Here is a 21,774-nt window from a genome sequence, read left to right as displayed (position 1 = left end):
TTTGTGATAACTGTTGGTGAAGCTTTTGGATTGTTTTGTTTAAGCCACATTGGAGACTTGTTGAGCATTCAATCCAATTTAAGTTCTGACTTCGAATGGGCCACTTCATTTTGGGTTTTTTGAGCCATTCAGAGGTGGACTTGCTGGTGTGTTTCAGATTGTTGTCCCTTTGCATATGCTTGAGCTACGGGGCGTGAACTGACAGCCAGGCATTCTCCTTCAGGATTTTCAGGTAGAGCGCAGAACTCTCTCATGGATGCCATTTTTGCCCAGTCTCTTTTTTTATTGCTGAATTGTGAACTCTAACTCTAACTAACTGAGACATTGAGCCCTGCAGTTCTTTAGATGTTCCTGTGGGTTCTTTGGTGACCTCCTGGATGAGTCTTCAGTGTGCACTGTTTCAGGTTTCTCATAATGGCTCTCACTGTAGAGTACCAAAACCAAAACTTCACTTTATCTGTAAGGTTCTATTTAAGTGATTTTTTTTTTTAATTAAACACATCTGGTAGCAATCAGGCCTCAGTGTGTCTAGTAAAATTCAACTCAGTTTGATTCATCATGATTATACATGATGATTTAACAAAGGAGACAATTACTTTTTCACATAGGACCAGGTAGGTTTAAATAGATTTTTTTCTTCAGTAAATGAAATCATCAATAATCATTTGAATCATATTAAATGTGTTTGTGTTGGGGTTTTTTCCTCACAGCACTGTATTTTACAGCACAGCACTTTACTCAATTTGAGTGTTTAGTGTTTCTTTACTTCCAGACTCATTCACCCACCAGGCTTGAAGTAATTCATGCAAGCACTTCTTTTAACCTACCCTAACACTCCAGTGGGTGCAATCCTGGAAATTCAGGATTCAGTATCTTGCTCAAGGATACTTTGACATAAAGGGTGAAGGAGCCAGGGATCAAACCACTGGCCTTCAGATTATGCTCTACTTTCTGAGCAACATGAGTCTGAGGCTGGCTCAGCTTTAGTGACTTGTGGAGATATTTGCTGGTGATATTTTTAATCTACAAGGAAAATGAAATGGAAATTGCAAGTTCAAACACGGCTTAAACAAGAGTTGTTTTTTTGATGATTTTAAAATGATTTGTACATAAAACAGATTACCGCACAAAAATGACTGAAATATAATAATAATCATTTTAAAAAAAAACAAATGTATTACTTATTAATGACTCATTTGTGGTTAAGTTTGTGAAAATCTGGATTTATGCTTGATGAACACAGTGTCATGCCTCTTATTGGTCACTAGAGGGGAACAACGAGCTACGTAGCTATGTGTTACCAATCAGGTATACAAAAATCAGAAAAAAAATTTTTGTCATTACAAGTTTACGCAAAAGGGAACACTTTGTCTTTATGTATGCGCAAACGGATTTCAGCTACTCAAATGTCAAAATTCTACTTGATGCTCTATAATAATGTATATATATAGCCTATATATATTTATTTTTATTTTTATTTTCAAAGTCAAGGTTTGTATGACCGAGACGAGACTGGTAAATAGGATAATCCAGCATCACAGGGGCAGGTGTTAAATATGAATGGCTAAATATAAGGCTGCTTATCCGTGAGAAGCTGTCTCGCGAGCTGTGTCCTGCTTTCATCGAAACGGTCGCTTATTAATGATTGATTGACGCTCACCTGTAGTGACGTAAAGGGTTCGCTTTAATGGGCGCCTGCAAACACAGGAGGAAGTGGGCGAGTAAAGACGGAGAATGTGACAGAAAGCGGCGGAGTAGTACAGCTGCAGCTCAATAAAAGCTGCACTCTTTCTGCGCGTCGGACAGCAGCTCCGGAAGCACCGGCGGACTGACCCGTGCTGTCAGCGAGTAAACGAGGCTGCTGTCAGAAGCTCTGCTCACTCAGGTAGGGCAGTTTGTTGGACCTCTCTCGGTGTCTCTTGCATTGCGTGTCATCTCGCTGTTTTGAACTGTGGGAATGCGAGGCAGACATTTTTTCCCTCTCCCACCCTAATCCGTCTTACAGGCAGCGAAGTTATTGGAAATCAATTTGCGAGTAAGGCGAAATGCACGGGAAAAAACCCCCCAAAACACTTAAAGTGGATTTACAGCAGCGGGATTTTATATTTGAAACCCACATGCAAAGCTGATTTCTCACTGGCTGGTAGGAATGCCACTTAAAGACTTTCGCCAGGCTTATTTATAATAGAGATGTGTTTATAAGAAGTACGCATGTATTAAAACGGGCTTATGGGTCTGCGCTGGACTGTTCACAGAACAGGACAGGAGTAGCCAGCTTATTAAAAAGTTTCTTTTCTTGTGGTTACTGCAGCGTACAGATTTACAGTCCAGCGTAGGAGTAAGTGGTGACTCATGGGTTAAGTCCCTTCATATGAGTTTGAAGGGTATCAAAACTCTGAGTGCTTGTGTGAGAGCGGAACTGGATCACAAGGTGGGTCACTGGAGATTATTTAGGGCCAGACTGTTGCCTTGTTTCTGTTTAAGGTCCTGCTTTATACATTATAACTCCTTTCAATTCTGTACTTTGTCCATTGTTGTAGTTGCTGAAGAGCCCAGACCAGCCAATATTAGGACAGGAGGACGCCATGTCTCAGAGCCAGTCAGAGGACTGCCAGGTCCCTCAGATCGTGGAAAATCAGTTCGCCACAGAACTCCATATATACGAGTCGGGTGATGAGTGCCCTTCGCCAGGCTCTGCAACACCCGAGCCTGAAGCATCCACACCCAAGGAGCAAGCGGAGGATGTGGATGATGATAAAGTGGACAGGCTTGCGGTGCCTCAGCAGGTGGTTCTGAGCACAACAAGTCCTGCTGCGCTGAAGGTTGGCAAGGAGCAAATGATCCCCAAGAAGTTAGCAGTGTCCAGCCGGCCTAAAAACCGACACCACACCACCGTGGTGACATTCCCAGTAGGACTGGAGAACTCCAGCAGTGCGAACCAAAGCCGTCGCTCGGATGTGTCCTGGGACGATTACGACAGTGATGGAGAAGGTTTTGGTATTAGGAGGAACCGCAGGAACCAGTCATACAGAGCGGCAATAATTAGCTTGAATTTTGAAACTTTGGCGACAGAACAAGCAACTGCAACCGAACTGAAACCTGTTAGAGAGGGCAGAGCACCCAGTCCTGCCCCAATTCGCACCCATGGACGTAAGGTACATAAGTTGAGGCCAGGGGGTCTAAGGATAGTGCTCTACTCTGCCCATCTGCCACAAATATATTGCAAATTAGATGAGAACTTGTATGCATGTCACAGTTTGATATTAGCTTATGAATTGGTTAGAAAAACAGGCATCCGAGCTAGTCCTTCTAATTAATCATACTTTAACTTATCCAATTACTTGGAGCATGTGCAGCATCATTTTCTTTGTGTAGTTGTGACCTTTAAACACATACACTTCGACTGGGTCTGTCAAGCTCTTTCAGTCTGGTGTAGCTACCAAAGTTCTTAAATGAGCAGAGCTGATGCAGTCTTGTCCTTTTAATAGGTGACAGGGGGAATACCCAATAGTGTCAGCAACATTCAACTTTAGTAATAAAGATGATGGCGTTTTTCCACAATCGACTAGACTAGTGTTCAGGAAGTTTGTTAAAGGCAGAATGAGGAAAGAAAGGAAAAAATATCAGCATCAGTGACACACATTTATTCCACAGTAACTTCAGGCTGCACTGCTGTTTTGTCTCTAGGGAACCCTGGGGAGAAAGAGGAACCAGAGACAACGTGGATCATTCAAAGATGGTATGTCCACCCGTGCGCCGCGTTGTCTGCGTCTCTTAATTGGGTTAAAGGGCTACAAATACTCAGAAAATACCAATTACATTTGACATTTTGAAACTAGATTGCAAATTAATCGTATGCTCAGTCATGAAAACCTCATGCAGAGAAAGCTATAATTTCCATGCCATAGCTTGGAAAGGAGGGGACCGAAACGGAAATCGTTCTCCCTGAACACTCCTGGCATGTTAACTACTTGCTGGGCCTTGAAGGTTGTCCCGAACCGTCAGGCACTGCGACGTCTCCTTTTTGAGATGTGATTTTTAAAGTAATCTCTGAGATCTAGTTATGTGGAATTGAGAAGAAAACTCAGTTTATAAAACTGATACTGAAGCAGCTGATTGAGAACTGCCTAAACAACACTTCTGTTTGCTTGTTTGCTTCTTTTTAAGTCCTCGAGGATCATTCGATGTTTAACCTGCTCTTTGATCTTTAACCTGCACATTTAACACACTCTCTGTCTACCGGCTGTCCACCTAACTGATACATTCTCACCTCCCTCGTTTTCATTCTCAAATAATCCATCTTAGTATGGTGTCACAATCCAGCTTTGGCATTTTTGTGGCATTTGTGAGTGAAAAACAGCAAAATCCACACGTAAGCTGATCATGATAGTAGATACTTTTAGAACTGTGCATTTAGGACTCTATGACTATAAAATTTTCTGAGTTCAATTTGATGTTGATGTTGTCCTCAGCTACACCACGCCTCTACCAGGAAATCCGTGAGCGGGGGCTGCAGTCCACCAACCAAGATGAGTCCCTTGATGAGTCTGTGGTGGCAGAGCCTGCTGCAAATGATCAGGGCATTGTGATAAAGAGCTACCGACCAACCCAGCTCACCTGGAGCCAGCTGGTACATGTCCAAATGCAATGAGGGAATCAAGTATAGGCTAAGAGCAGTCTATAATAATCTTCAGTTATCAATAAAGCACCGTGCTAGTACAGAAATCATTTTCAGTCCTCACTTCCTTCCGCAGAGAGCACTGTCTGCCTTCTGGGGGTTTTTTTTTTCCATTGTTTTTTTTTTTTTCAAATCAATTTGAATTAAAGTTATCTGATATAAACACTTACTCTTACTGTACTGAATATGTTTTATATAACGGTCTCAAAAAAATTATTCAAAGAAATATTAGTTTCAAACTATTGATTATTTTTTTTATATCACTTTTAAAGGTGAAGGACACCGGTATTCTGGACTCGGTCACACCTCAGGAGCGAAAGCGACAGGAGGTAAGAGTGTGCGTGCTTACATAGCAGCTTACTATATCAGGTTGGCCTGGTAAGGTTAACTTTACTGTGTAACAAATCTCAGATTAAGTTGTCAACAAGAGATGACACAGAGGAAGGTGACAGATTATGGTCATTGTTAAGGACCAGAAGAAATGTAAAAATTGTATGAGTAGGTTTATTCGTTTAATATGGCAAGCACTGGGTAGGTGCATATTGTCTTGTTGAAGGTATCTGGTTTATGTAATGAAATCTCTTTAGCAATGAATAAAATGTGCACTGCAGGCTGTGGAACTGAGTAGTTTGTGGTAAAGATTAATGAACTAATTTGGTCAATCATCATTAGCTTAAATTTAAGATGATGCTGCTCCTTACGATCACTTCACAAACTCAGTCTTTGTAGTAGAGGTATGGGTAAAAGACAGCCACGATATGAGCTGATGGTGGATGGTGCAGTTGGATGAATCCAGAGAGACCAGTAAACCTCTGTGTCACAGCAGTACAGATCAGGTGATCACAAAGCCTGGCCATGAAGAAAACAAGTCCACGATGATTACAATACAAACCAATTTGGTTATTTTCATGTGAGTCATTACTCTCCACGACGCTGCAACACTGGATTTACCGGTTCCCTCATCTTCCAAGTACTACTGACCCCTTTTCTGAGAGGGATTGTGGTGTGCTTCAGCATGCTACAGAAAACCGCACACCACTAAAACTCCGTGGATAAACCATAAATGCAACCATAAAACATTTGACAAGTTCAAAGCATTTCACCCAAAATGTTTACATTAAGAATGACAACTTTTTTTTGCTATATAAAATGTTTTAGGAATATTCTTGATGACAGAATGGAGAGAAGAAGAAAAAAACTATGATATGATGATATGATGATATGCTGCTTCCGTTCACTCAGATAAAGAGAAAAGCTGCCACAGCCTGTGGTTTCAATAAAAACTGATACCAGAATAAGAAACCCCCACACATGCAGTGACTATTAATAGTTTTTTTTATACTGGATCGCAGTTTATTAATGCAATAATTATTATCATATTTTATAGTTTAGTAGAATTGGGGACATACAGGGAATTTTTTTTTTTTTTTAAAAAGGTGATTAAATGGATTCAAGCACAACATGATTACTGAAGGTTTCGTAAGAAAACTCTGATTTAGCCCAATAGTTTACAGAGTTTTTGTTTAGGGGGAAAAAGTTCATCCTGAATTCATTTCCTGAATGGAAACCTGTTCTCAGAGAATTTGTCTAAAGGCTCTCTAAGCAGGTTAGGATCCCGCTAAGGTGGGTTCGTGTGAAGTTAATGTAACAACAAATCCAGTTATATTTCATTCCAGAAACTTCTGAAAAGCCAACAAACATCACAAACTGATACTATCTGTGCAGTGTAACACTATCCCAGGGTGGATTTTTCCCTCACCAGCCATCTGAGATGTCAGCTGTTGTGTCAATAGCAAAGGTCCACCCTGTATGCACTACAGTCCCTGAATAAAGCCACACCCTGTGAATGTAATCATTCTCTGGCTACACAGGTGCTTATCATGCTCCTTTGTACTTTTGGTCAACTCATAGGTCTACTTTAAATGGTGAACCAGTTTCCTGCAGTCGTTCAAATCATGTTTTAGGAACTATGAAAGCATTTTATTGAAGTTCAGGATTGCTGAGGTTAATAAAAAATGCTGCACTCCTTGTGGATAGACTGTAGTGTAATGAAGATTTGAGATTCTTGCAACAGAGATCTTTACTCAGTCCAGCACGCAGTGTTACTTATTGACATTTCAAGCTTCAAGTCAGAACTTGTTAGATTTAGCTCAGCTCATGCCCTTTGGTCATTCCTGGAAGGTGTGTCGTTCCCACCTCTTCGTTCCTCCAAGGTTCTAACCACAACACTAGTGGTAAACTAAGATAATGTAAAACATAGTGTTTATTCTGTTATACAGCTGAAAACACACAGCTACTAATCAAGCAGTGGTGAAGTGTCTGCTGGTTTTGCATTCATTACACTTCAGTGTTCTGTGAATTTTAAGATGAATATCTGCAATACTAAAACTGCATTTAGGCATTGCTCCCTTTGAACCGCCTGGGGTTTTTTTTTTTTTTTTGAAAACCACAGCAGCCTTGATAAACCAGAATGCACAGCAGCAAACGCTCATGTTTTATAATGTTGTTACATGCTGCACACTGGGTTTTCTGGCTGGTTGTAATGTAGTGAAGCAGAATGCCGTAAGAAGATGCTATCTCTCTAAAGGAATTCTGGGATATGTAGGAACTCACTACATCACACACATGAAATAAGGAACACGGTGAATTAAAGTGAAAGAACTTGACAGCAGCAAGTACATGTTGCAGAGTGAATGGCTCATTCCGATTTACTTGGTTGTGTAACTTGTTGTCTTCACTTGATAGGCCATTTTTGAGATCATCACCTCAGAGCATTCATACCTGCACAGCCTGGGTATCCTAGTACGCAACTTCAAGGAAAGCGAAACACTGAGGAAGACAATGACGGCCACAGAGCACCACCACCTCTTCTCCAATATTGCCGTCATCCGTGACGTTAGTCAAAGGTTAGCGCATGACTCTTAAGGATCTCATAGTCATCATTACTGTATTTTGCTAATTTCAAAAAGACCTTCATTTTTATTTTATTTTTTTCTGGGGAAAGCAGTGATGTCGAATTCATCTGAAACATATTACTTGTAAGGGAAAAGGTTGATTCAGGTAGAGCATTTGCCATTAGCATTTCTGTAGTGTCCTGTAGGCCCCATAAACATGTTAAAACTTGCTAGTCAAACTGGTTCTGCTGCCTATCTGCTCAGAGTGGTATTCCCAGGCTTTATAATGATAATGTGTTTGAAACCAGCCTATGTGTAATGCAAGCAACTTTATTAACAAAGAGAAATGCCCTTTCATCTTTGAGCCTCTTCTTCGGTTTCCAAGTAAAACAGTATCTGTGAAACTACTGAACGTGTATTGGAAGCTGCTGTCTCAGTTAGTGTGTGTGTGTGTGTGTGTGTGTGTGTGTGTGTGTGTGTGTGTGTGTGTGTGTGTGTGTGTCCCCTGTAGTTGATTTGTTGGCTGGGCGGTTTTCAGGTTTCATTTTCTTTTTTGCTTGTTTAAAATGCACTTTTCAAGAGTGGGGCTAAAAGTCATTTTTCATGTTGATGTTTGTTATTTATCTGTTCGAAACCGGTGAGGCAAAGGTCAAAAGATGTTTCTTCCTGTTACTAAGGTTGCTTAACATTGCCACAAACTATTTCTGTGATCAGTGATAGAAGTTATATCCCAAATACTTTGATGTAACTTAAAGGTCATTTTTGATTTTTAGATTGTGGTGTGAAAGTCATAGGAATATTTTTTTTTTTTTTTTTTTTTTTTTTTTTTTGTACTAATATACAGTTCTGTGCAAAAGTCTTGAGCCACTTCTTTGTTATTTTGTTAGAAGAGTTAGGTGTTTGTGCAGTTCTTTCCTGAAACATGTACGCACATGGAAATACATTATACACGGCAAAAACCGTTTGTACTTTAATGTGCTAGAAAGGAAAGCTTGAGTATGGCCACCTTAGTTTTTCAACATAACCTGAACTCTCTTCTTCTCATTTCTTTAAGTAGTGTTCAAGAATATGTTGGCTGCTTTTTGCTCCGTTCTCTGTCAAAATGATCCCACACTCCATCTGTCAATCCAAGACCGTGTTTCATTGTGGCTTTGTCTGTCTAGATGTGCTTTTACTCCGCTGGTAGTGTGTTTGAGATCATTGTCATGCTGAAAGATGAAGTTGTTGCTGATCAGATGCTTTCCAAATAGTATTGCATGGTGGATCAAAATCTGATGGCATTCTTTTGTGTTCATAATTCCATCAAGCTAATAGCTTGACAATCACAGCTAATCTAATTTTTCCCTAATTGCACTGTTGGGGAAATTTTTTTTTCTCTGTCAAACAGTGTCATCACAGTATTTTTCATTGCTTCAACTAAAGAAATGGTAACAACTGGGTTTTAGTTTGTGTTTTTGCAACAGGCTCCTAGTAACAAAGTGCCCAATCAGTTTAAAATGGGTTCTTTGCTAAGTAGTCTGTTATGTGTGGATAAAACACTGGTACTACCCTTGAATTAGGTGATTTTTTTTGTTTTTTTTGTTTTTTTTTGTTTTTTTTGTGCTTGAATAAATCATTGGTCAGTGTGTGTGGGGGGGGGTGTGCATTAACTATTTAACTACTTCAGTGGTCACAGTCAGTTCAGCCTGAACACCCTCTGTATATGTCCTACAGAGGTGGGAGAAATAACATATCTTTTAAATTGTTACTGAACTCTCCCTCAGGTTTTTTGAGGACCTTGAACAACGTCACTCTGACAACCCAGTGATCATGGACATTAGCGACATTGTTCAGACCCACGCTGCTAACCACTTTGAGCCGTACATTAGCTACTGCTCCAATGAGACCTTTCAGCAGAGGACCCTCCAGAAGTTATTGTGAGTAGAAGAACAAGCAAGCTATTGAGTTTCTCCAGTAACATGGCTAAATGAGCTGAACATGTGTCTTTCTGCATCTCTTAGGTCAAGTAACAGTGCGTTCAAGGAGACCCTGAAGAAAATCGAAATGAACAGTGAATGCAGAGGTCTCCCCATGCTCTCCTTTCTCATCCTTCCCATGCAGCGAGTAACCAGACTGCCACTACTGCTGGATGTCAGTTTAAGATTTGCTTTACTATATGAGTAAAAGTTTTTTTGTTTTGTTTTTTAAGAGTGGAACATACAAAGCAACTTAAAAGGGACATTTAAAAAAATATGGGTTCATGGTCAGCAGGTTCTGTGTGTATTTTCTCTTTTAGTGAATCAGAATCATACATTCATTAGAGCCCGACTGACACAGGTTATGGTAGAAATCCAATACATCAGCCGATATTTTTTTCTTTCAGACACATGAAACATAAACAGAAGCCTGACAATGCAGTTTAAAAATAATCCTGGTTTACTATTTCAACAAGTTGTGGATTACTTGTTTATGCTCTGCCCTTCTCTGCTCAGATCAGCTGATTGTTTTTGTAGCGTTGCAAGATAGTCGCAGAGTGCCCTCTGGTGGACAAACGTTTTTGAAGGGTGTTTCTACAAAGTCTTTGTGTCTATCCATCCATTTTCTTTAACATTTTTTTTTTATTTAAATTATTGACTATATTATTATTGAATTATAAATGCTGATACTAGTATATCAGCCCTGCCAGTATATCAGTCGGACTCTTATGTACTAAGTGTTAACTAATACACAAGAGAGTAACTGGTATTTGTTTGCTCCTCAGACAATCAGCCAGAAAACTACACAAGGAACAGCGCAGTACTTTGCTGCTATCTGGGCATTGCACTACATCAATAAGGTACTGAGCACACCTCAGCTAGTATGCATGTAAAGCACTCTGCAGCTTCATAGTTATCATCTGAGAGCAGACTGGGACATTTATGCTGCTATTGTTAAAATTATTATGCCAACAGCTGGTCACTAGCTGCAATGATGGAGCTAGACGGATGGAGCGAACTGAGCAGATGTACACCATCGAGAAACAAATGGATTTTGGTAAAATCAAGGTGTGCTTCCACACAGTCAAGAAAGAATACACTGATACATACATATGGTTACATTGATTAGTAAAATATCATAAATGATTGTAGTAATAAATAACAATGTCATTTAAAAATTCATATAAAACCTGAGTCCACTTTGCTAACCTGGAATGATAAATCTGTTGATGCTGACAGGCATTCCCACTGGTGTCATCATCGCGGTGGCTGAAGAAGCGCGGTGAGTTGCGCCTCTCACTTGAAGAGTTCAGCATATGGAAGGCTTTCAGCACCAGAAGCTACTACCTGTTTGTCTTCAGCGATGTACTGATTGTCACCAAGAAGAAGAGGTGAGTGGAGTGCCAACAATCGTATTCACCTAAAATACTATTATCTGGATACAGTGGGAAATTTTGAAGCTGAGTATGAAGATGACTGTCAGAGTTAGTTTAAGGCTTTCCCTGTGTAATGATTGAGTTTTTTCATTGATTTTGATGACAAATATTCAAATGATGTATCTTAAGATGATTCCTGGTGGACCATAAGTAGTGGACACCTAAAAGATTAATGGTAGAGTACAGTAGAACATGCCTGGACATCTGCTAAAGTGGGCAAGAGAAGAGAACACTTAAACCCACAAACAGTTTAATTCACTTGCTTGCTATTTCCTTGTGACTGTAGTGGATACGAAGTAGATCCAGCTGCTGACAGAATATGAGAAACAGAAGAGAGGAGGGAAAGGGACAGAGCATGGAGAGAGTATGGATGTGGTGCTTGCATACTTGAGATTCTTCGATCCTGCATTCAGCGTGTCAGCTCGACTGACTACAGCTTTCTGTTTTGAGTTAGGGAGAAAGCAAACAATGTCAGCTCAGAGGAACAACACTGGAGTCATTTAGACACTTTTTTAAGTCAAGTGATAGTATCTAGGAGAGACCATTATCAATCAAGTGATGGAGTTTTAGCTGCTTGGGATCTAGGTACATTGACACATGCATAAACTAGGTTTCACAGCAAGTTTGGCAAGACAACACAATAAGCTTAAAACTGCCATGTGATGGACTTTCTTTTTTGTTTTTTTGTTTGTTTGTTTTCTCCCAATTGTTTGTCCAGTGAGGAGAGTTTTGTGGTGTTGGATTACGCTACTTTAGAGAATATTGAGGTGGAGATGGGTGAGGATGGAGAGAAAAGGGCGCCTACGTCTCCCAAGAACAACTCCAGCTACCTTTCTTTTAGACTACTGATGAGCAAGAACAGTGAAGGGAGAGCAGAGCAAATCTCCCTACTGGCTGAGTCCAGGTACTGTGACTTTCAGACTCCTCTTAAGCTCAGCTATATATATCTCAAAGAAAAGTTTACTTACCCAGAGGTCTAACAACTTCTAATGCTTTATATCACAATGTGATTCTAAAATATTGCTTTCTTTCAATACTGATAGTAGTTCTTTATTCAAAATCACATTTACATTTACCACCTCGAAGACCACATCTAATAGTTTGTGTCTGGCGCTCTCTACTGCCATGAATCTTAATGGCAGCCTAAGATCCTCCCATGTTATGAATTTCACTGTAGAAAACACTGGTTTGTAGTCCTTTTTTTTCTTTCTTTCTTTTTTTTTTTTTTATTAATTGTGCTTTTTTAATTTTCTATCACCAAGGGTGGACCGGGAACGATGGATAGTTGCTCTTACAGAACACAAGGAGACAGCTGGCTCCAATAATACTGATGGTAAGCTTGTATTATTATAAAGAATAATAAGTTTAATCACAGTGTTTGTTTTCCTGAGATGTTATTCATTTGTTATGAACTCCTCAGCACAGTGCAGCACAGAAAACAGATGATTTGCATTCAGTTTTGCTGTCTTATTTGTTTACACAGCTGCAGTGTTTATTTCTTCTTCGGTTGAGCTTGTTAGATTTCCTTTGATCCATAAAGAACTTGTAAGAAAAGCTTCCAATAATTCAAACTTCCTACCATTTAGACTCAAAAGCATCAAATAGTAAAAGTATTTTGTTTTTTCTGTCGACACAGATGTAGCCGAATCATTCAAAGATTACCTGGCCTGGCGTGACCAATGTCTTTGTTGCTATAAGATCAGAATAGATACAGACATTAAAATGGTATTTTAAAAATGAAAAGTTCCAGAAGAACCAGTCCGTTTACCACACCGACAGCAAAACTATTAGAGGTGGGGTTGCAGCTTGTGTAGTTTAATAGCAAGCATAGCTGTTGACATTTGGGTTTGTTATCAAAGGGTGTGCCACTCCAAAGAAGTTATGGTATGTACTTTGGTGTAATTTTACACCCTGTTGGATATAAGTTAGCTTCCTACTCATTTGTAGGACAGTAAGCTGTTCAACATAGTTTTATGAACTTCACTGCCTTGTGCTTTTCAGGTCTGCCACAGTATGAGGCCACCAAATCCTACATGCCAAAGGAGCCAGATGAACTGGGCCTGAAAGAGGCAGAGCTTGTCATTGTCTTACAAAAACAAGAGGGTGAGACCTTAACTTCTTTCCAATCTGTAATACAATGCAAATTTCACACCATCAAACACAAGAGTGTCGCTGTTCTTTTGGTTAAAAGCGCAAAATAAAATGTAAGGTGCTTTAAAGTTGACCTTAACAGCGATCTTCTCCTAGGATGGTGCTATGGGGAGAGAATGCGAGATGGAGTGAGGGGCTGGTTTCCTGATAGCTGTGCCACAGAGATCACCAACCCTGACGCCATGGAGAGCAACGTACAGCGTATGAAGCGTTTGCGCAAAGAGACCAACGTCTGAGACATTGCACTGCTGATGAATCGTACTAAACATAAACTATCAATTATAGTAGATGTGGTCCAGCAGTCCATTATCGACTGAAAAACATTGACTGGGCACAGAGAAAACCATAACCAATCATTAATGCTATTCTCTGGTCTCGGATGCAATGATTCAGGTTCATATTTCTACCTTGTGCCTTCCATTTCTCTCTACCATCAGGCTATCAAAACACATTATTTGAAACTGTGTCGATCTCTTTCAGGAACAATTGAACAGTAAGGATTTTTGTCCACCTGTACGAATGTGCAGCATAAAGACTTCTTGGCCAAGTGTACATTTTAGTCACCTTGTACAGCTCACTCCAGCCATTTTCTGTTTAGCTGGTTTTTAAGCTGCATTTTAATTTACTTGCTGCAGTAAAATGATCTTTAGATGTAGAACACATTTGTGGATAAATACTGGTACTACACTGTCAATGTCTACAAAGGGTTTTATTACTGTGCTGTGAAAAAGTGACCAAAGTTCTGATTAAACACTGTAAATATAGTTGATGATAACCACACCATTGCTTAAGTCCCTCATCTTTATATGAAATGGGGAATAAAAACAAAACCTTAAACTGTGTCCTCTGTAAATGAAAGATTGTGTCTTTTTCCATATCCTGTATACTTGAAATAAAAAACAGCCACCACTCCAAACATTTTTCCTGGTTCTGGACTTTTATTTGAGCTTGCATTTTGTTAAAATGTTTGAATACATAAAAAGTTATTTAAAAATGTCAAACTGACCAGATATCAAATTCCATTTTATCTTTAAAAACCATTTGGTGTAAAAACTTAGGACAGATTTAGAAAAACATTTGCTGTTTCCCCAAAACGTTTTGTAGCTGTCACATAAAAATAATGGAAAAAAAACAAGTCTGCATAGATTCTGCAGGCCATCGGTGGTAATCTGGTCAAATGCATGGTGCAAGCTTGTGACGATCGTCAAGTCAAATCTTTATTGCTCAGATCTTATTTGATGTTTCTTCTTGTTGACAAAAAAACTGTAAAAGAAGAAAATTAGCAATTAGTCCACTGTAAGTTTTTATTAAACATTCCTAGCCTTTTGGATTTAGACATTTTGCATGGTGTATAATGAAATGCCTAAAAATGTGCATCACCAGAGACACTATTCAGAGATGCTGTTCAGACAAAAGACAAAAGTGATAGAGCTCAGTGGTGCCAGACTGTTTGCTTAATCAAATCCACTAGATTAGGCTTTCGGACTGTCCACTACAGAGCCAAAAAGTGTATAGGACAAGCTATTCAGCTTTACACTGCTGTAATGCTGCCTAGTTATTTTGCTTTCAGTCCCAGATGCTGAATCTAATGAACACATGTAAAATCCGACATTATGAATATGGTCAAAGCAGACTCACCCGGACGATGGTAAAAGATGGTAGGTGCCGGTGGGCAGGTTATTTCCTACTCAGCCCCACCCTGCTGGGCCTCGGGAGCGGACGTTTTCTCTGCCGATGTGTCACCTCCTGTCTTGGCCTCCTTGTTTTCCTGGCCAGGTTTGCCACCAGTCTGTTGGCGTCTGCGGCGGTAATTGAAGTTGCGGCGGTAGCGGCGCTGGCGGGGCTGCTGATTCTGACCACCTTCACCGCCCTGATTCTCCTTGTCCTCCTCAACGTCCCGCACCGGTCTGGGACGGGGTGGACCCCTAAAGTTAACAAACAAAAAGGAAGAAGCTATAAGCAAACAATAAGGGTACCAACTACAAGGCAGAAATACCATGCAGAAAAATACATCTACTAAAACAAGATGCAGGATTCAAGTGACTAACAAATTGCAGCTTTTCAGCAGCAATTTGTGGATAGGCTGCAACAAAAGGAGAGCTTCTCTATCCAAACATGTGGAGATTACTACTAGTAAAAGAATCAAATAGAGAAATCTTAGTTGCTGGACACAAGACCAGGATGGAAACAGCCCAAATGTTTATTCGCCCATTGTTGCAGCCCTACATCAGTGAAGCCAACATGCAAACCTTGGTCTGAACCTTGGTCGGAAGCCTCTGTAGTAGTTCTGCCTCGCTGGTTTGTTGCCCTGGTCTTGACCTCCCTGGCTCTCATCACCCTCACCTCCCTGAAAGCAAATGGATCAAACTGGTCAAACGCCTTCTGAACCATAGTTCAGTAGTGACATGCACCACTCTAATGAAACTAGCAAGCTTAAAGAGTTAATATTGAAATGATGAATGAGCATTACCGGGTAGTTCACCGTAACAATCATGGGACCCTATTAGAGTCAGTTTGTAAAATACTGGCAAGGCCCCCGATACACCAAGATTTATTGGTCACAACCACGTGAGGGTTAGGAGAGGGTTAAGAGCCGAGTATGACATAATCATATTACGGTCCCGACTTTAGGGACAACTGGGTGTCTGTTTCAGGATAGTAGCCTGTGACAGCATACCTCAGTCATCTCTCCGCGTGGTGGGTTGGTGTACGGGGGCCGGCGGCCGTATCGTCTACGTACAAAGTATGGTGGGTAGCGCCGTCTGCCAGGGTACGTGGGTCTGCGCTGCTGTTGCTGCGAGTCTCCTTCAGGGGCATTCTCTCCACCCTCTCTGCTTTTGTCACGTCCTCCGCTGCCTTGTTCACCCTCTCCATCACTCTGGTAGTTCTCTGGATAGTCTCCTCCACGGGGAGGGCCCCTCCTTCGGGGGTACCGCCTATAGCGGTTCCTGTCAGCAGCATACTTGCTTCCCTGGACTGCAACACCTCCTGGGCCGGTGACATTTGCAGCCTCTGCTCCCTGTGTCCGCAGTAAGATGTTTTTTATTTTTTTAAACTAGAGAACATTCATGGGATGTTTTCTTTAGAAGCTGGCAGACTACAAAACCAAATTACTAACCAAAGAACAGCTTACCTTCTCTCCTTCGACTACATCAAACTCCACAGTTTCTCCATCTCCAACACTGCGAAGATATTTTCTCGGGTTGTTCTTTTTGATGGCTGTCTGAAATCATAATGGTTCACATTTGAAATGTTTCTAATCATCATAATCATCTGATGTTGGTTTAAATTGTGAAAAGAAAAAAAACAACATTGCAAAGCTTACCTGGTGTACAAAAACGTCCTCTTTTGTATCATTCCTATGAATTTAAAGAAAAAGAAAAAAAAAAAAAAGAAGCAGAACACCATTAGAAGTATCCTACTGAGCCACAAAAAGCAGTTATGCCTCTGCAGACTACAACAAAGCGAATGAGTGTAAGGATTAACAGATGCATGCAACCAGAGTTTGGAGACGTGTAGATAATTCATCTGGGCAGCTTTGTAAGAGAATCATAGCCATAATAGGATTGGGAATGTTGCTTCACACACTCACACTGTTGTTATCAGGGTCTATGGAAAGAAGGGATGGGTGGAGTCAACTTACCTGTTGATAAACCCATATCCATTCCTGACGTTGAACCATTTGACTGTACCCAAGACTTTTGTTGCTGTAAAGAAAACAAATTATGATATATTACTGATCATTTTAGATGCATCTTGGTATTTAATAAGACTTCTAACAATGACAAAGTGTAAAATAAGAACAGACCATGAGAAAGTGACACATTTGTAATGTGTAAGTTAAATATAACTCCCAACTGTCATTCTTATTATAGATCCTGGCGCTTAGGAGTGTCTTGTGCCAGCTGCATTTGGTGTGAGGTAAGCACCATGAACGAGTACCACGAACGAGTACCGACTAGATTACTTCTCGGGTAAATTTCAAGACTGCCCCTATTTTTAATGTCCCCGTCTACTGTAATGCCACCCAAATCAAAGATTTCAATATCATCATAGCAGGCCGCTGTAGCTAAACACATTGACTTTTAACTACAGCAGACCTACCGCCCCATTTTAGACGCACTACTGAGCGTTCACACGTGGTAGAGTCGCGCCCGGATATGTTAGCGAGCCCAGCTGGCTTGTTAGCATAGCTATGTAGCTGAGATGGTCTGAACCATGTGCTTGGATTACTGCCAGCAGGCGGAAATGAACATAACACATCGGACAGCTTCTATTGTGACCAAATGCTTAGAACGTTAAAAAAATTAAAATAAAATAAAAATGCCACGGTTATACTGGTTTCAATTAACAGCCAAGGAAATGGCGAAATAAATCAGCGGAATACACGGCGGACATTTTGGATGGCCTCTTTAGCCATGTAAATAGCTCAAGCTAGCTGGCTAGGCTAATATAGCTTCGCAAGCAACCGTCGGTCGATCACTAGGCCCCATTGAGACCTCATCAATTCCACCGAAAATAGTCGACCATTGACAGTTGTGCTATGGTGCTTTTCTGATCAAATCCAAATATAAATCGCTGCTAATTGTAACAGTGAAAAGTTTGAATATAGTTTCGACTGTTTTAGATTATTATTTTTTTATCTTTCACCGGGAAGCAAGACTCGTGCGAACAAAGGATGGCAAGTCGCTAACGCTAGCTTGATTTCGATATAATTTGTAACCGGTTAAGCCATTTGATATCTCGGTGTTCCACAAATATGGCATTAAAGTTCACTTTAATACATCATTTCCCATTTCCTGCCTGCTTAAAAGGAGCACCGACGTTGGCATATACACACAGAATCTGATAACGGGCAGAAACCTTTTAGTTTACGTGACGGCCGACCGGTACCAGAGCATTCTATGGCGTACGTTAGACGCGAGGAGGCCAATGAACATAAGGGATTAAGTCTAAAATACCTCATTTAAAAAGAATACTCACATGTCTTCTAAAATTATTTTAATATGAAGGCCAAAGTGTTAGCTATTAAAGAATGAATAAGCAGCGGTCTATAAAAACTATAAAAAGCTTGCGCCGTCTAGCTTCCAACCGATACTTTAATTCTGTATCGCCAGCACGTAAACGTTTAGCGTTTTTAGGCACCAAAAGAAAATTATTAAACTTTAAGAATGCTTCTCGTTAGTAAAAGCCAATACACTGAATAGAACACAGCCCATGAAATAATAATTTTAGCCAAAGGGACCAAAAAATATACTGGGTCCCGTTGGCTAAAATAAAAATTTCTCTAATGTTAATGTAACAGTGTAATTTAACATGTGCTAACGTTGTGTGGCTCAACGGTCGTGTCTAACGAACGTTTTTTAGTTTACAGTATACTGAGCTGTGGATCGAGTTGACAACCTTACCTGCCACCACTTTTGCGCATTGCCCCTGTGCCATAAAATACGTTAGCTATCTAGTTAGCTTAACTAGCTCCAGCAGTCTTACCGATGACCTTCTTATCCCCCGCGGAAGCTGCGGCTGCCGGGCTGGATGGGCTCTCCGCATCGGCAGCAGGCGGCGGCGGTTGTTGCTGTGTCTCGGCCTCGCTGCTCATTGTTACTTGTTGGTAATGGCTTCAGCCGGCGGCGGCTCTTTGCTATAGTTCCCGGTGCTAGATGGTAACCTGGGCCGGCGGTGGTGGGGGCTACTGCCTTCGGGCTCTCTGCTTTCCTCTTTCCGCTCCCGTTGCCGATCGAACTGGGCAGAATGAGATGAGGTGCCGGAGAACGTTCCTACTCGGAGGTCCGCCCAACTGCCATTCTAATTGGTTGGAAAGTGTAACAGGAAACACTCGCGTTCCAATTAGCCTGAGCAACTGTCAATTTCGCTTCAGAAACGCGTTGGGTAAAATGATTGGGTAAAGGAAACCGTACCTGTCCATTCTCACCACCCCTTCATGATGTCAGAGCCAGACGAATCAGACCACATAACCGTGACAGTTTTGGAACAGTGTCTACTTGGTAAAATCATGTTCTGCTGACGGACCTGGAGCTAATATACATATAGTTTAAAATATAATTGTAGTTATCATTATGCAATACATAAAACTGCATGGAAATATTTCAAAAGACTTGGCCAAAATAGTAGGATTATCGTGTGTTAATCGCACAGGGGGCAAAGGAAAGTCAACAGCTGAATATTCTGCTTAAGAGATCTAGAATCACGGGTCCATTAAGAAGAAAAACGATGCCTGAATGTTTAAACTATTTTCAGTTTCATTGTGCACGCTAGTTAAATTAAAAATAAAAAGGTGCATATATATATATAAAAAGAGGGGTAACTGATAAAGTAATCCATGTTACTTATTACACCTAAGCATTTAAAAAACTAATAATCATTTAACATTTCTGGAAATCTTAATTACCTTAGTCACACCATAATTATCTTTGACTGTCAAAAATTACATCACAGTTTAAATAAGCTGTTTCTGTAAATCATTTAATTATTAACCTTAAACCAAATCTTAGCAGAAATAATGACAAAGTAAGTCAGGTAATTTTCTATTTTAACTGGTTAAAGCCAGTCATCATCCTGTGTGAATTTAGAAACCCCACTTCCAGAGCAGCCGGGCCCAGACTGAGTGTAGGACAACCCCACCACAGCCTCCCCCCCTTCCATTGTCATGTTAATGCTCCACTGGCACTGTTTACGAGCACTGGTCGATGTGTGAAGAGCTTGCTGTTAATGTCTGAGCACCGTTGTCCCATACACAAAGATGGGCTTTAGCAACGACCCCAGAAAGCTTCCCAACAGAGATCCCCCTTTCAAAAAAAATGGGGGGGGGGAAAGCCTCCTTCCTGCCTCCATAAGAACAGCGTCTCCATCTGAAAAGCTTCTTTTATGCCAAGGGAACGATGTCCAAGGCCGAGGAGGGAGAGCATGGATGGGGGAGGGGGTCTGTGGAGGCTTAGATCTGTATAGATGGCTGAGATAGAAGAGGTAGCCATAAGTTCAGCAGACGAGTGCTTGGCACTGGAGTGCTTGCCATGGAAGATGTGTTTCACTGTAAAGTGGTCCTCTCATTTCCTCCATAACTTTGAGGTTAAGATCAATTTTTAATCAAAGGCACTATAAGGAAACAGAGCTAGTAACACTTACCAAAGCAGCTCAGATTACTCTGGGTACACAATGTTCTTTCAAAGTTTGGACACTGCTACAGTTTCTCAAACACACATTAAGTTGATAAAGTTTAATCATCAGGTAAATCTGATTATTACAGATGTGAATTATTGAATTATTATTAGAGGGACTATTTATAGTTGGCTTTCACTACTTTCTAGACCAGGGGTATTAAACTAAAATTTGAGGAGGTCCAGTTGGAGAAAATCTTCTCAAGCAGAGGTCCGGGACATCATAATGTCTAACTTACGTTATGATTGTGATAGAGAAGCAACCTTTTTTTTTTTTTTTTATTTATTTATATCTGAACGTATGAACAATAGACTGTCAAATCAATGAAAATACAAGTTAAAACATTTCAACAAAATTTATTAACACTGAAACACACAGTAGGCCTACATTATAAATAGGGCTGCTGTTTAAAATGAATTAGAGAAAATAAATAAAATGGCAAAATTGTGCATCTTAAAACAAAGTGATTAATTTCAGAAAAAAAAAGTTTCCCTTTTTCTTTACATTTTACATCTCGACTAAACAGTCTCAATACATTTTCAACAGATAACATCAAAACATTTTAACAATTTTACAGTTTCTCTTTCTTTCCCCCTTATATTCCACGTCCCAACTTTCTGTTGTTCAGTGAGAGAACTGAGCTTTAGTTCGCTCTACTAGGATTTTAAATCTGGGCTGGAATGGTGTCAGGGCCATTCTCATACACATGTGTAGGTGCTCATTGGTGATCCTGGAACGATATTTAGTTTTTATTATGTTCATTGTGGAGAAAGCTGCCTCACAGCTGTATGTGGAGCCAAACATGGTCAAGATGTACAGGGCTACTTTCCTCAGATTTGTGAAAGCTGTCTCAGAGACCAATTGGGGCCAGAAAGTGGCAGGTTCAGTTCTTCCAAACTGCTCTTTCAGGGCCACATCTGCTTGGAGATCAATTAGTTGCATTTGAAGAGGCCCAGCATTTGCCCACTTGAAGTGCTGTGTGACTTCCTTTGAGAACTCTCTGACATCAGTGATGGCAAATGGGTTCTTTATGAACATGGTGAGCTGCTGTCCAAAGCTGAAGCTATCAAAACGTTTGCTGAAGTTTTCAATCAGCTTATCAACAAAGTCAACAAAAGAGGACACATCTCTCTGTCCCTGAGCCTGTTCCTTCACTGTTGGGAAGTGTGCATAGTCTCCTTGCAGGTCTTCTTTGAACACTTCAAGTTTCCTCTGAAAGCAGTGGACAGCTGTCATCAGTTCACAAATTGAATTGTCCTTGCCCTGCAGCTTCAAATTCAGTTCATTTAGGTGTGAAGTGATATCAACCAAAAAGGCCACAATATCCATGTTTTTCCCATCATTTAAAAAGAGAGAAAAGTTTGTTGCTTTTTGACTTTCCAGCTCTTCCAAGAAAGCTGCTACTTCACTTCTGATGGACCAAAATCGCTCCAATGCCCTGCCTTTGCTAAGCCATCTCACATTGTTGTGAAGCAGAAGATCAT

General features: G+C 40.5%; 2 protein-coding genes across 6 annotated transcripts; one reads left to right on the top strand and one right to left on the bottom strand.

Moving 5' to 3' along the window:
* The first annotated feature begins 1,610 nt into the window (after nucleotides 1–1,610).
* arhgef16 (Rho guanine nucleotide exchange factor (GEF) 16) lies at nucleotides 1,611–14,360 on the top strand. Of its 2 annotated transcripts, XM_080295652.1 has the most exons (16): nucleotides 1,611–1,885; nucleotides 2,312–2,431; nucleotides 2,541–3,155; nucleotides 3,688–3,739; nucleotides 4,473–4,630; nucleotides 4,951–5,007; nucleotides 7,424–7,584; nucleotides 9,336–9,488; nucleotides 9,573–9,702; nucleotides 10,313–10,387; nucleotides 10,503–10,595; nucleotides 10,767–10,918; nucleotides 11,682–11,867; nucleotides 12,226–12,296; nucleotides 12,965–13,066; nucleotides 13,211–14,360. In XM_080295652.1, exons 2-16 carry the CDS (start codon nucleotides 2,372–2,374, stop codon nucleotides 13,348–13,350), a joined length of 2,205 nt encoding a protein of 734 aa, XP_080151778.1. In that variant the 5' UTR covers nucleotides 1,611–1,885; nucleotides 2,312–2,371; the 3' UTR covers nucleotides 13,351–14,360. The 2 variants fall into 2 exon arrangements, with proteins under 2 accessions (XP_080151778.1, XP_026009479.2); XM_026153694.2 differs by lacking the exon at nucleotides 2,312–2,431 and having other exon boundaries at nucleotides 1,614–1,885.
* On the bottom strand, nucleotides 14,033–19,055 carry ybx1 (Y box binding protein 1). 4 transcript variants are annotated; one of them, XM_026153699.2, is made up of 8 exons: nucleotides 18,605–19,055; nucleotides 16,758–16,821; nucleotides 16,440–16,473; nucleotides 16,248–16,337; nucleotides 15,855–16,133; nucleotides 15,376–15,461; nucleotides 14,753–15,039; nucleotides 14,033–14,377 (listed from the first exon to the last, which is right to left on the bottom strand). In XM_026153699.2, the coding sequence occupies exons 1-7, from the start codon at nucleotides 18,711–18,713 to the stop codon at nucleotides 14,799–14,801; spliced, it is 903 nt and encodes a 300-aa protein (XP_026009484.1). In that variant the 5' UTR covers nucleotides 18,714–19,055; the 3' UTR covers nucleotides 14,033–14,377; nucleotides 14,753–14,798. The 4 variants fall into 4 exon arrangements, with proteins under 4 accessions (XP_026009484.1, XP_026009482.1, XP_026009481.1 ...); XM_026153697.2 differs by having other exon boundaries at nucleotides 15,364–15,461; nucleotides 18,605–19,042; XM_026153696.2 differs by having other exon boundaries at nucleotides 15,792–16,133; nucleotides 18,605–19,005.
* Nucleotides 19,056–21,774: the final 2,719 nt, after the last annotated feature.

Source organism: Astatotilapia calliptera, chromosome 20 (genome assembly GCF_964374335.1).
Source record: "Astatotilapia calliptera chromosome 20, fAstCal68.1, whole genome shotgun sequence".
Lineage (NCBI taxonomy): Eukaryota > Metazoa > Chordata > Actinopteri > Cichliformes > Cichlidae > Astatotilapia > Astatotilapia calliptera.
The sequence above is the reverse complement of the archived record's forward strand: the minus strand, read 5'-3'. Positions and strand labels throughout refer to the sequence as shown.